Source organism: Stegostoma tigrinum, chromosome 16 (genome assembly GCF_030684315.1).
Source record: "Stegostoma tigrinum isolate sSteTig4 chromosome 16, sSteTig4.hap1, whole genome shotgun sequence".
Classification (NCBI taxonomy): domain Eukaryota; kingdom Metazoa; phylum Chordata; class Chondrichthyes; order Orectolobiformes; family Stegostomatidae; genus Stegostoma; species Stegostoma tigrinum.
The window spans coordinates 29,761,793-29,775,942 of record NC_081369.1 but is presented as its reverse complement, the minus strand read 5'-3'; the positions used below and the strand labels follow the sequence as shown (position 1 = coordinate 29,775,942).

The 14,150-nt window shown below is 39.1% G+C and overlaps 1 protein-coding gene across 4 annotated transcripts in view; it reads right to left on the bottom strand.

The window, feature by feature from the left end:
• Nucleotides 1-13,745, bottom strand: part of abcc12 (ATP-binding cassette, sub-family C (CFTR/MRP), member 12) — a 109,687-nt gene extending 95,942 nt beyond the window's left edge. Inside the window, exons 1-4 of one of the 4 annotated variants that reach the window (XM_048547030.2) lie at nucleotides 13,607-13,742; nucleotides 2,611-2,761; nucleotides 2,359-2,517; nucleotides 2,111-2,258 (exon numbers count right to left, since the gene is read on the bottom strand). In XM_048547030.2, coding sequence (XP_048402987.1) covers nucleotides 2,111-2,258; nucleotides 2,359-2,517; nucleotides 2,611-2,717 — 414 coding nt within the window. In that variant the 5' untranslated portion in view covers nucleotides 2,718-2,761; nucleotides 13,607-13,742. Of the gene's footprint in view, nucleotides 1-2,110; nucleotides 2,259-2,358; nucleotides 2,518-2,610; nucleotides 2,762-13,606 lie in introns of all 4 variants that reach the window. The other 3 variants (XM_048547031.2, XM_048547029.2, XM_048547032.2) reach the window with 3 other exon arrangements.
• Between the last annotated feature and the right edge of the window lie 405 nt (nucleotides 13,746-14,150).

Genomic DNA, 14,150 nt, shown 5'->3' with positions numbered 1-14,150 from the left:
CAGGGATCATCCATGTGGATCTCCGCTGGACACGCTCCAGGGCTAGTATGTCCTTCCTGAGGTGTGGGGCCCAAAATTGGACACAGTATTTTAAATGGGGCCTAACTAGAGCCTTATAAAGCCTCAGAAGCACATTGCTGCTTTTATATTCCAACCCTCTTGAGATAAACGACAACATTACATTCGCTTTCTTAATTACGGACTCGACCTGCAAGTTAACCTTTAGAGAATCCTGGACCAACACTCCCAGATCCCTTTGCACTTCTGATTTGCAAATTTTCTCACCATTTAAAAAATAGCCCATGCCTGTATTCTTTTTTCCAAGTGCAAAATCTCACAGTTACTCACATTGAATTTCATCAGCCATTTCCTGGACCACTCTCCTAAACTGTCCAAATCTTTCTGCAGCTTCCCCACCTCCTCAGTACTACCTGCCTGTCCACATATCTTCCTATCATCGGCAAACTTCGTCAGAATGCCCCCAGTCCCTTCATCCAGATCATTAATATACAAGGTGAACAGTTGCGGCCCCAACACTGAACCCTGCGGGACACCACTTGTCACCGATTGCCATTCCAAGGAATAGCCTTTTATCCCAACTCTCTTCCTTCTGTCAGACAGCCACTCCTCAATCCAGGCCAGCAGCTCACCTCGAACACCATGGGCCCTCACCTTGCTCAGCAGCCTCCCATGGGGCACTGTGTCAAAGGCCTTTTGGAAGTCTAGATAGATAACATCTACTGGGTTTCCCTGGTCTAACATACTTGTTACCTCTTCAATGAATTCTAACAGGTTTGTCAGGCACGACCTCCCCTGACTAAAACCATGCTGACTTGTTTTAATCTGACCCTGCACTTCCAGGAATTTAGAAATCTCATCCTTGACAATGGATTCTAGAATTTTGCCAACTACCGAGGTTAGGCTAATCGGCCTGTAATTCTCCATCTTTTGCCTAGATCCTTTCTTAAACAAGGGAGTTAAAACAGCAATTTTCCAATCATCTGGGACTTTCCCAGACTCCAGTGACTTTTGAAAGATCACAACCAAAGCCTCCACTATTTCCTCAGCCACCTCCCTCAGAACTCTAGGATGTAGCCCATCGGGGCCAGGAGATTTATCAATTTTTAGACCCTTTAGCTTTTCTAGCACTTTCTCTTTTGTAATGCCTACTGTACTCAACTCTGCTCCCTGGCTCTCCCTAATTGTTGGCATACCACTCATGTGTTCCACTGTGAAGGCTGATGCAAAGTACTTATTAAGCTCTTCAGCTATTTCCTTCAAGGACAGCAAGAAAGGTTAGGGTATGTAACATACTGAGCAGGAAACAAGTTGGTTATGGAGGCTGCTCTTCCCTAAAGGTGGAGTCGGGACCTCCTGCCCTTATCCAAGGTTTGTCAACATACTTATACTGGTGGATCCTAAAGCAACAGAAATCAGGAAAACAAGCCTCACGCCTTCACCATAATTGACATATTCCCTCAGCAGTGAATGGCAGGGGTGGTAAGGTGGGACAATTATTGTTGGAATAGAAACACTACAGGTGGCTTCACCACCTCATTTCTCACTGTTTCTGCCATTATCCCGCCTGATGTGAAGGAAAATCGTGATTTGTGTACCAGACCAGTATTAGTCCACTCATTGATTTGTACAATCGTCATTCAGAGCAATTCTCTCTGTACTCTGCCTAAACAGCATTTTTAACTCATAGATTTTGAATATTAATGTCTGTTCCAATAGTGTGAGGACTTTCACTTTTTACGTTGATTATATTTTTGTGTGGGATTGCAGAATAAGTGGCTGTTTTGTCCTTTAGTTATGTGACCTTCTGAAATTATGCTAACATTCATTTTTCGCTTTATCTTACAGTAAAGGCCATATTAAAGACAAAAGTTTCCAAATGATTTCATAAATTGGAGAGACATAAATAATATGCATTTATGACCAGGATCATATTCTTTCATGCTTTAAGATATGATGTCTAATTTGCTGTACTTCAGCGTTCATCTAAAATCTATGACATTTCAAACTTATTGAAATACGAGAAAATACAGTAACTATTGTAAAAGCATGTAATTGATTCTTAGACAAGAAAATGTATGTGAGTACATACCGGTCCCAAAAAGCTACAAATCATACAAATGACCATGCAAGTTATATTCATAATAAGCCTTGTTCGCTGAAACTGTACAGCCACTTTCTCCAAAGAAGCTTTCTCGCTGCCCATTCTTTCCAACTCATTCTTCCAAAGGCGTAAAAATCTGTAAATATTTTTCGGCAAAATGTCAGAGTTTTCATTTTGTTTTTATGCCTGTTTTTATAAATTCTGATCACCTAAAATGTACTTCCAAATTGACAGACCTTCTGGCGTTCGCATCTGAACAATTGAACTGGGAGAGGGGAGGCACAGTGTCTTGATTCAGTTTTTTCTTGAACCCTTTGATCATCAGTGGTGTCAGCCATGAGAAATAGATGAATGAAAATAAGCCAGCATCATCTACTGGAGATGGAGATGGATTCCTGTGAAAATGTTTTTGTTGTATGTAACAAATGTTGCTTATATGTGAAAATCAGATAGCCCTTGCATTGTAGAGCAGATTTTTTTTCACTTACTTTGGCTTTGGCCGTATAGGAATCATTGTTTTATAGCTCTGATAGTATTTGTGGTGCTTATTCTGTACACCTTGTATATCTTCATCATTGAAGCTTGGAAATTCCATGTCACTGACTTCTGGGACTGCACGTCAATATCAGGAAGCTGACTCTTAAAATTAGAGTCACAAGTTAAATATTGAATAAATAGAAGAAATCATATCATTTATACAAAAATTGGGCATCATGTTAGAGATATTGCAATGATTTAAACAAATACAATAGTGATGTATATTAAATTTCTAGAATATTTGACATTGCATTATCAATGCTAATGTGCAATTGCTTGAACACCAAGCCTCTTAACTCCAGGGTAAGGTATGTGGTTCTACAGTGCTATGACAGCAGATACACCAGTAATTTCTTTTCCCCTTGGTAAAAGATAGCCGTATAGAAAGTAATTTCAACCCCGAAATGAAAGAACCAAAGAACTAAAAGGTTTCATAGTTCAGAGTAAACGTTATGTAATAATTATGATGATGAAACTATTCTCCAAACTGAAATTTTGTAATCATTCTCATTCTTACAGCAATTTTCCACATGTAGCCCTTTTATACTCAAAATGTGCTGCTCATCCTCCTCCTTATATTTTCAGTTTCGGTTCACAATACATCACACAATCAGCTACTCTCAAAACCTGTTTTATTTTCTCTGAGAGCAATGCCAAATATCTGGCGGTGAAAGTGACCATAGAAACAAACTTCTGTCTGGTTACCAATTCTAGGGAACTGTAACCTGTTAAAGAGGATTTTCTGACTCTTGTTTACGTGGAAACGCTATGATAATTTAGAATACCGCTCTAATAAGTAGTGACCCTTTAAATTGCATTTCATGGAATTAATCAAAATTATTCATTTGTGTTTGTTGACGTTCCTATTCATTTTGTAGTTCATTATTTCGCACGGATAAAGACAGGCTGTGGCTTCAAAAAATAACCAGGATACAGAAACAATGAGGAACAATTCTTCCATCTCAAGCTCATTGAGGATGAATACTTTAAATGCCTGTGCTTCATTAAGGAAATACCCACCGAAATCTGTTTCTCTTTGATATTCATCAAGAGAGTGTGAGCATTGTTTTCCGTTTATAATTTGACTAGAAATGATGGTGATGCACCACTTTAAAGTCCCAGGTGGATACGGTCTCCTGTTGAAAGGACTTCTTTCTCTTTCCTCTCCCTGTTCTGCAGTTTGTCTTTCCCTGTCTTGCCTCTCTCATTCTCCAAACCGAGAGGGATGATGAAGAGAGCATTCAAGTGTGAGAGCCAGCAGTCAGAGCAGAATTCTTGCAATGATGACTGAATCTTTCTCTACATGTCACATCACTCCCTGTAGCTGAAGCCAACTTTAACTAAGGGTTATAACCTAAAAATATTTAAAGAACTTTGCAAAAGCCAAAGGAAGCCAATCAGGAACTAACACAGGAGCTGTTAATGATGCCTTTTAAACATCAGGGGATCTTTCCTGCTGCTGAATACCTATTCAAATAAATGAGTGTTGACAGATGTTAAAAAAAGGGCATTCTTCTAGAACACTGAAGTTGTACATGGCTCAAGAGCAAGAGTCCAATAAGTATTACACACTGACCATATCACAGTTTGCCTACTCTGAAAAATACTGCTAGGACTCATATAACTAAACACAAAATGGAGACTAATGCAGCCTACACCACAAGTGTGCACGTGAACTATGGACACCATTTTTGGTCCCATCGCGGTAACTGTAAAGTGCAAAAGTGTGCTTTAGAGCCAATTTTACAGCTATGGAGTCATACTGCTCAAAAGTCCATTTGGCATTTATGTCCATGTAAACTGTTTGCAACAATGATCTAATTAGTTTCATTACACAGCTACTTCCCCATAGTCCTGAATGTTTTTTTCGCTTCAATTTCTTCCCCACAGAAAAATATGGCCTCAACTGCTGCTGTGAATCTCACCAGAATAACTATTGAGATACAGTGGAGTAGATGCTGGAAAATTATGTTTAAAGCCCATTGATATTTCATCTTCTTTTCCATTAAACACTGACAGTAAGGCGACAAAGCTGGCCAAAGCACCACACAATCTTTTATAAGAAAATATGTTCAGGGTAGCTCCAGAAATTTTATCAAATCACAGAGGGGTTCAGAGAAGATTTACTGAAATGGTGCTGGGGAAAACGAACTTCAATTATTTGGAGAAACTAAAGAAGCTGGATTATATTCCTTACAGTTGAGAAGGTTCAACTGGGATTCAATAGAAGTGTTCAAAAATATAAATTTTCTTGTAAATTTTTTGCAGCAGAGAGTAAATACAGAGAATCTATTTTCACAGGCCAGATAGTAAGAACTCATATTTATAATAATTGGTGAAAGAAACAGAGGAACATTTTATGGTCAGATAGTAATTCCTGCAGCACAGATGGTTATTATGCATTAGGTCCCTGCAGAATTTCTAAAATAGCACCCACCTAGCGAATTACCCAGAAAATTGGTATTCTGATGGGAAATTCCCCAAGTATGGAATCCTCCAAAAGTATCCATTCCAGTCGGAGATTAAAGTGCAGTTAACAATTACCGAGGAATAGACAGAAGATTAAAATCCTGGGGTGGAATCTTACAGAGACCTGAGTGATGTGAGCTACAGCAAAATTTGGAGCAGTATCACAGAAGAAGTCCAGAGAGGCGGAATTCAACTTCAGGTGCATTTTGCTCCATCTTTTAGACTCTTAAAACAATCTGCTCAAACATGTTATGACTCATGTCTGGAACAGGTGGGTCTAAAATCCAAGCCTCCTATCCCAAATGTATGGACACCACCTCTGCACCTCAAGAGCCATTTTAAAGGAGAGTTGACGAACGTGGTATTTATGTTGCTGGAGGTGGAGGCACTACTACTGTGCCATCAGCCCTTGAACATTAGTCTGGGTCTCTGGATTACCAAGCCAGCATTATTACCATGTTGCCACCGACTGCCTCTACTTCATCTACCCCTTTTATAGTTTTGACAAAACATGTGGCAACTTTTTTCACTAGACAGTGATGACTTGCTAATTAAGAGTAATTGTTACATGTTAAATGCCTTGTTAATGGCATAATTTGTTTAATTAATATTCAATTTCCCATTTTACCAAGTGTGCCAAACAAGCTAGATGTTCTGTACGCTCAAGATGAAATTCAGAGCAAGTGCCTGATGATATTACCTCATCGCTTGCTTCAAAGGACCTAAATATAGGATTCTGATCTCAGGGCAAACTGCATGGGTACCGGCCACAAGCACCCCACATTCACATCTGACATATGCCAACCTTTAACTACTCTCATAGCACATCACCAATTCACTTGCAGTATAGTTCTGCACTTCAATGCTGTGCCTTGGTCTGCACCAACAACGATCGCTAAGTGCAGTTCATGGGCTCTTTGCTCACTGCCACAGCACTCACTCACAGCCTACCTGAATGCTCACAGTATCTCTACCTTGTTTTGCCTTCCTTTGTCTTTGGGCACTTTGCCCCGTCAACCAAAAATACCAGGCTTATATTACTGGGGTTAAAATAGTATCAGAGATAATGGGAACTGCAGATGCTGGAGATTCCAAGATAATAAAATGTGAGGCTGGATGAACACAGCAGGCTTATATTACTACTGTCTTGCCTTGCTATTTAGTGCAGACACAAAGGCAGAAAGCTCGTTGTGGTTGTCAAACAAGCATCATTTAAGTCAAGAGGAATAGCATTGGTAACAATGTAACAGTGATTCAAGGATAGCCTCTGATACCTGTCCAGGGGCTTTGTCAGAGTCAGAATCCTCTCCAGATAAGGGGAATGATGGGCAATGCACCACCTGTGTTGAGCCTTTCTGAACAATGGTGAGTTGTTTATTTTGTGGAATGAGAGAGAGGCAGGTATTAAAGGTAATAAAAGTTTGTGGTACATCTGCTACTTTAGTGCAGGTGGGGAGATGTCCTGAGCGAGTGAGTAGGCAGGACAAAGACCATGTATTGTTGTGCTGTGGGGTTTGGGTTGGGTAATTGTGAGTGTGGAAATTTTTTTTAGACAATAGTGAGAATATTGAGAGGAGATGGTGAAGCTTACATTGGCAGAGTGGAGAAGAAGACCTTCTTCCTTCATTACTGTGCATTCCTCCAGATGGCTGAGACTGCTTTAATGCAGGTGGCAATCTGGACCAGGCTGGCACAGTTTGATCTTGTGGCCTCTATTGATGATCATGGGGGAAATAGGAAGTTGCACCTCTTCACTATCCCATACAGCAGGACATCCAGGTCCCTGCCTGCAATTCAGAGCATTGATTTTACCCTGTCGTCACGCCCACAGCAAATGTCAGAAACTGTGCAGGGCGCCTCCAGAGTGACAGTACTTGTCTGAGTCTGCAACGGGCTTTTAAAGATGGCACAGGTGTAGGAAATGCCAGTGAATCCGGGATAGCTACAAAGTGGTGAGTTGTTCTGGGAATGTTGTGTGATAAGATGTTATCAGAATTGGACATGCCTGACATATTTGTGAATGAGACGAGATACAGTGAGAAATCTTGTTAAGCCTCATTGCAGAAATTGCTCCAAAATCCTCATTCCAACTTGGACTTAGTCTAAAAAAGTACACTTTAATTCCTAGTTTACCGCCTGAGTAACTTTTATAGTGACCCCTCCAAACTTAATTTGGCTTAACATGAATCTGGGACGTGGAATGCATAATCTGAAATGGTGGAAGCAGATTTAACAGCAATTTTCAAAAAAGAATTGGATCTGTGTTTTATTTAAAATAGCTGTTGAATTATTGAATCATAGTTCAGCACAGAAAAAGCTATCCATCCAACAGGTCTACTCTTTCAAAGAACAATTCGGTGACACCACCCTCCAAACATTTCCTCAATCTGGGCAAATTCCTATCCTTCAAGTAATTATCTAATTTCCTTTCTAATGCTACAATTAAATCTGTATCCAATACCAATTTCAAATCTTTTTGTAAAATCATTTTGTGAAGTCATTTGTAAAATTTTAAAAATTGCTTTTCCTTGTGGTGTCTCTGCTTCTTTTGCCAATTACCTGAAATGCACGCCTAATGGTTATTGACAATTCATACATTGGAAATGGTTTCTCTTTGTATACTTTATCAAGTTTTAATGACTTCTATCAAATCTCTTCTTGGCCTTTTCTGCTCCATGGAGAATAACCTCAGGCTCATTAGTTTATCCGTTTAACTCCAATCCTTCATCATTGGAATTTTTCTAGTAAATCTCTTTTGTACCCACTCCAAAGCTTTCACATTAGACACAATGCCCCAACTGGAGCATCCAAACTGATGATTTGTTTAATTTTGGCATAACTTCTGGCCCTTTCGATTTCAATGAACTATTTTACTCAGGAATTTGGAGGCTTTTCATACATCCTTATTAACTTCTCCTGCCATCTTCAAAGAATTCTATATGTACTTTCTAAGGATTTTCATTTTCTTCACTCCAATTACAATTGTACCAGTGAAAATATATTGCCACTCCTCATTTTCCATTCCGAAATGCATCACCTAACACTTCCATAACAGTAAAACATATGCAACTTAGCCATTTCCATTTTCAATGTATACAAATATGTGGTTATGAACGTGTTAGCAAAGATGTTAACTTATAATGTCATTGGTTGGATATATATTAATTTTTAATGTCATTGACTGAAAAATAAATATCTTGAACTTTTTGAAAGCAACACTTATCAAAGCTAAGGACATTGGCCCCCCTTAGCAAGCTGTTTTTGGGAGGCACACAGAGCCTGTGGGACTTTCAGTGACAGCCACATGACCCAAGTTGTACAAATGATACTGGATTTGAACTAACAATCGGACAGTCTGTCACAGAACAGAAGGAGCAACAGCCAAAACCTTTTCTGCTTTTCTAAAACCTCTGTCATCAAAGTGGAGCTGTTTGTGATTTGAAGGCCACCAGATGACATAAGACTGTAAGAAGCAGAAATAGGCCATTCAGCCTATCGAGTCTGCCCTGCCACTCGATGAGCTCACAACTGATCTGAATCTTCAATTCCACTTTCTTGTCTTTTCCCCACAACCCTCGGTTCTCTTACTGATTAAAACTATGTCTATCTGAGCTTTCAATACAGGTATTTCTGCTATAACATGTGTTTTGTTAATGCGAGAGAGAGTGGGAACTGCCAATGCTAGAGAATGTGAGATAACAAGGTGTAGAACTGGAAAAGCGTCCGATGAATAGTGGACGCTGTTTGGATAAAACCAACATTCTACTGTACCATATAGCCATTTTCTACAGCTGTTTCCCTATATCGCGATTTTCTATGGTGATTTTTTATAGTGTGAGGTCGCACAAGAACACAATTTTCATGTTACAGGACAAATACCTGTACACTTAATGACCCAACCTCCATCAGTCCTCTAAGGTAAAGACTTCCACAGATTCGCTATCCTCTGAGAGAAGAAATTTATTATCCCTGTCCTAACTAGGTGACTCTTTACTCTAACGTTATGGCCTCTGGTCTTCGACTCTTGCACAAGAGGCAACAATGTTCTGCATCTACCCTGTCAAGTCCACTAAGAATTGTGTATGTTTCAACAGGTCACCCCTCATACTTCTAAATTTCAATGAGTACAGGCCTAACTTACTGAAAATCTCCTCATGAGACAATCTTTCCCACACTTGGGGATTAACCTAGTGAATTTGCTCCAGACTTGCTCCAATCCCAACGTATTTGTTCTTATACGAGGAGACCAAAATTGTTCACAGTATTTCAGATGTCATCTAACAGGGGCCTTGCATAGTTTTAGCAAAACATGTCTATTTTTACAATCTACTTTGAAATGCTGAACTTACATACCAGCTTTTTGTAATAAATACATGAGGACTCCCAAATCCCTCAGTGCCGTAGCTTTCTGCAATTTCTCCATTAAACAATATTATAATAATATCCCTTATTTTTCCTGTGAAAGTGAGTATCTTCACATTTTCCTGCATTATATTCAATCTGCCAAGTTTTTGTCCATTTATTTGACCTGTCTATTATCCCTTTTCAGACACATTCACCTTCCTCATCCAAGTTATCAGTATACATTGCAAATAATTATAGTCCCAGCACTGGTCCCTATGGCATTCCACTAGCCATAGCTTATCATCCTGAAAATATGCTTCTTATCCCAACTTTCTGTCTTCCATTAGTTTGACGAAATATCCTGGTAATAGCCAAGATACATTAATAATGGAGAAAACACAGGTTCCTTCCACCTTCCAAGTTCTTTGGGCCATATAAGGATGTCTACTGAGAAATAAGGGCAATGTCTTCCTTATGTGGGAAATGACACCTTTACATCTTAGACTGATGCAGAATGAAAGTACAAAGCTGCCCACCCTTCCAGCAAACCCAAAGTGGAACAGAACAACTAGCTACTTAATAAGCCCTGAAAGAGTGTGTTTCATCTGTACTCTTCACAACTGGAACAAAAAAAAGGGACATGTCCTGGATGCAGAGTAAATAGGGTAATGAAGAGTAATCCAATAGGGTTGGAAATCAGGACATTGATTGGGAGGGGCATCCAAGTGACCATGAAAGAGCTATGCACCATTGAGTGTGCAAGGCCAGAAAATACTGCTTCCAGGATGAAGGAGATAGGTTTGGACTTCCTTGCATTACTTTTTGTTGATTATATGGTAAACAGCCCTTAGCTAGTCCACAACACATATACATCTAGCTATTTCTATGCTTCTGCCTAGTTAAATTTTTTTAAAAATCTATATGATTGTATGCATTGTATCTTCAGCTGATCCCAACAAAGAATCAGTACTTTAGAGGCCTACACTACCATTCAGGAGAAAACAACAGTTAGTGAGACAGGGCACTTAACATGACATGGTGCAAGCTTAAGCACCTTTCAGGGCTTCAAGTCACCATATGATATCCAAGTGTTGTGCAGTGAGGGCCCTTGTGATATCTAGCAGGCCTGGAGCAATCCTGAAGCATTTCCTTTTAACCACCAATCCACCAGCATCGCTAGGTGTCTGTCAGCAAAACAGGGTGCTAGCTTCTCTTTCTGTGATATTTACTGGTTCTCAGCAGCACATGGTCACAATGTAAGGGCCAGTGCTTGGCTTGCAGACCCTGAGGTGCTGTGGAGCTGGGGTTTAAATATAATCAGTGGTGTGAATGAGACGTGGTCCTGACAGCAGCAAGCACCCCTATTGCACGATTGCTTAATTAGCCAGCTGAAGAGCAGAGAGCTGCATGGGACAAGTCAGCATGTGTCAATATTGACTACAATCCTTGCACCCATTTTCAATCTCACTGGAAAAGTGCTTCACTGAAAAATTAGAAAATTCAGCCTCAACTCTGTGAGTTGTAAAGAACCAGCTGGCTTATTTCTTCCACCAAGCATATACAGTGGAGTATATATTTAATGAATTAATAATATCACCTCACTTTTAAATTCTAATTCTGTTGAAACCAACTCCGGAATGCGACAAAAAAGGAGTCAATTCGCTTTCCCATCTTGGCCATAACAACATAAATACAACCAATAGAAGTGAGGTACAGAATAAGAAAAATTTTCCATCCACTATAACAGCATGGTGTCACTATTACTAAAAAAAAGTTCATATTGATCATAATTAATTCTATGTTCGGAGAAATAATATTCCATTGAGAAACAAGACAAATTATGTCAGAAATATTGTTCAGTCACACAAGAGGAAATAAGAAAATGATGATGGGGATCTTGTGCTTGATCAGCTTGAATTTTAAGTTAAATTTTAAAACTCCAAAAACTGTAAACTCTTGCTCTGCTCAAAAATAGTTACGTGCAATTATTCTTGCAAATGCTTTCATTGATTATTTAAGATACTAAATTATATTACCAAAAGGGAAAAACAGTGGTGAATTCTGAAAAATATTTTTGTTTTTTTTCTGCTCAGCATCTATAATATTTTGTTTCAGTTTGTCTGGATTTGAAATCAGCTTTAGACATGAAAAATATCGCTGTGGCAGGCAAGGATTCCAATTCACTATAGAGGGCTCTTCTGCCCACCCACAACTACCTCCCCTGACAAATCCCATCACCACCAATAAGAAGATTTTGACCAGGTCAGCATAATATATTATTTGTTGAATCACTTACTGTGGTTTGTTTGTGGCAATTACAGTGCTAATACAATTCTTTTTCCTCATAAAATTTTATTTTATTAGATTGAAAAGTGTTGTCCATTTATGAAACAAACCAAGTCCTTCATGTGTGGACCTCTATCAAGTAATAGCAATGACTGAACCTGGTTATGTCACTGAACTTGAGCGTCAACACATGAAAGACTGGCTAGCATGCTGCAAGCACTCCTGCTTACATATTTCCACTACACTGAAAGCAGATGTTTGGTACATACTGGTGAGGGAGCTGTGTGAGTTAGGACGACTGTTCTTGGTAAACATTACCTGAGAGTCATGTATGAGAACGTGTGGTCATGCATCAAGAGCTCACAGAACTAAGTAATCATTGCTAAGGCGTACAGTACCAGCTGGCATAATATGGGGGTAGATATCAATACAGTGCCAGGGGAATGAGGGCAATATACTCACAGTTTATTGATTGATTGTGATGCACACTGTCCTGTCCATGAGGACCTCCTGCTATCAACTTACATGGGCAGGAGGCCCAATTAATTTCTGTGATCAAACATCATTTAAACATGAATGGCCACATGTCTGTGCTAATCAAACTACTAAAGGCAACCTATTATAAGGATAAACCCAGTGCACTTGTTGCATCTTAAAGCCAGTCTTGAAGGAGAGGTAAAATTAGACTGTTGGTATGTCAGCACCTCATTTTTAGAGTTGCAGGCACAATACCAAAGATCAGGGTACCCTTGTTTTCTGATACTCTAGTGCAAGAGCTGTTGTAGAAACCAAGGACAGGAAGGAGGTTTTGTTTCCTGCTGGGTGACGCAACAAATAAATTGTCACATGGTGAATAGATTAGTGCGAGCATCGTGCGCAGAATCTGGTTGCTGAACCAGGAAAAGTTTAATGGCCTCACTAGTACTGCAAAGATTAAACTTTTCTTCATTGCTCTCTTACAATGAATACAGTGTGGTAACATCAAATTTTACCCTGGAACTGGACACATTAACAATTTGTAAAGGAAACAGCTTCATTCTGGCGCCACTACAAGCAAAAAATTACGATTTCTTCACCATAACCTTACCAAAGATCCAAATTGTCGGTAAAATTTTACATTGATGTTAATTGGAGCAGGAGAATGCGCTTTTAAATACCACTGAAGCTGGTCATTTCCTTGTCTTTACAAACAGTTACTTGTTTAGGGTATTTTAAGTAGTGATGGCTGCACAGAGTCAAATGAAAATGCTGTTTTCATGGTAATTTCATCATTGGACTCTAAGTCAAACATATTTGTTGTGGTCCTGCCCATCTCTGGTGGCAGCACTAACTCATGGTCAGCCTGAAAGCTGAAAATCAGGATTCTCCCAGTGACATGGTAACTTTGTTTTCGATTTTTATCCTACTACCATCTTGTTTGAAATACAAAGTCAGGTGGCAATCAAATATATTACATTGTAAAATTCAGAAAGTTGAACACCCATCCCAAAAGTTCAAGCAACGATTCTGGCATTTTCTTGCTAGATAATTAACTTACAAAACTAGTATCAGTATTGACATTGTGAAATTATCAATCGGCACATTCTCCCCGAGGTATTTTATCCGTTTGTTATTTAAGAAATATATTCCTTTCTCTGAAACGCTCTGTTCGATCAATCATGTTTAGATACAAATGCACTATTGAAAGACATGGGGAATTAGTATGGTTGTACAAGTTTTTTTCATTCAAACAATTTCTTTTCATAATTTTTCTTTAGTATTGCTTCTTCAAAGTACTATTGATATTGAATACAAGCATAGTTTCACAAACAGTGCAATCACTACCTAATCCAGAATAGCCAGACTCACCACTTCAGGTGAGCTTGGTTTATGCAGGTCTGTATTTTCTTCGAAGCCTGGTGTTAAGCTTAATTTTCCAGTGTTCTTGTTGCTGGAACAATTTCTGTTTAAGTAAGATTGTGGTTGAATCACACTTTCATTTAGAGCCTCATTTTCAACCTGTTCATTTCAAAGGTCATTTTGGCAAAAGTTACTCTGTACAAAGGCAAGACATGTACAGAAACAAATCTCAAATCTTTAAAGTCTTCGTTAAAATTGTGCTTTATAAAACTGTGCTGTGTCATGCAAAGTAAGTACTGTTTTCACGGAACCATTAGCCTTTAGTCTGCTTTTCCGGCATTACCACTTTCCGAATGCTGACTGTGACATTTTTTAGTATTATTTCTTTGTTGTATTCAAAAGAGCTCATTAAGCCATTAATCATAATCACGCAGTCTTTATGGCACAGTAGGAGGTCATTCAACCCATTCAGCCTTGGTCAACTCATTTAGATCAGTCTAAATGGTCCCATTTCTCTCTTCCAGCCCCCAAAACCGGAAAGTTAATCATGTTT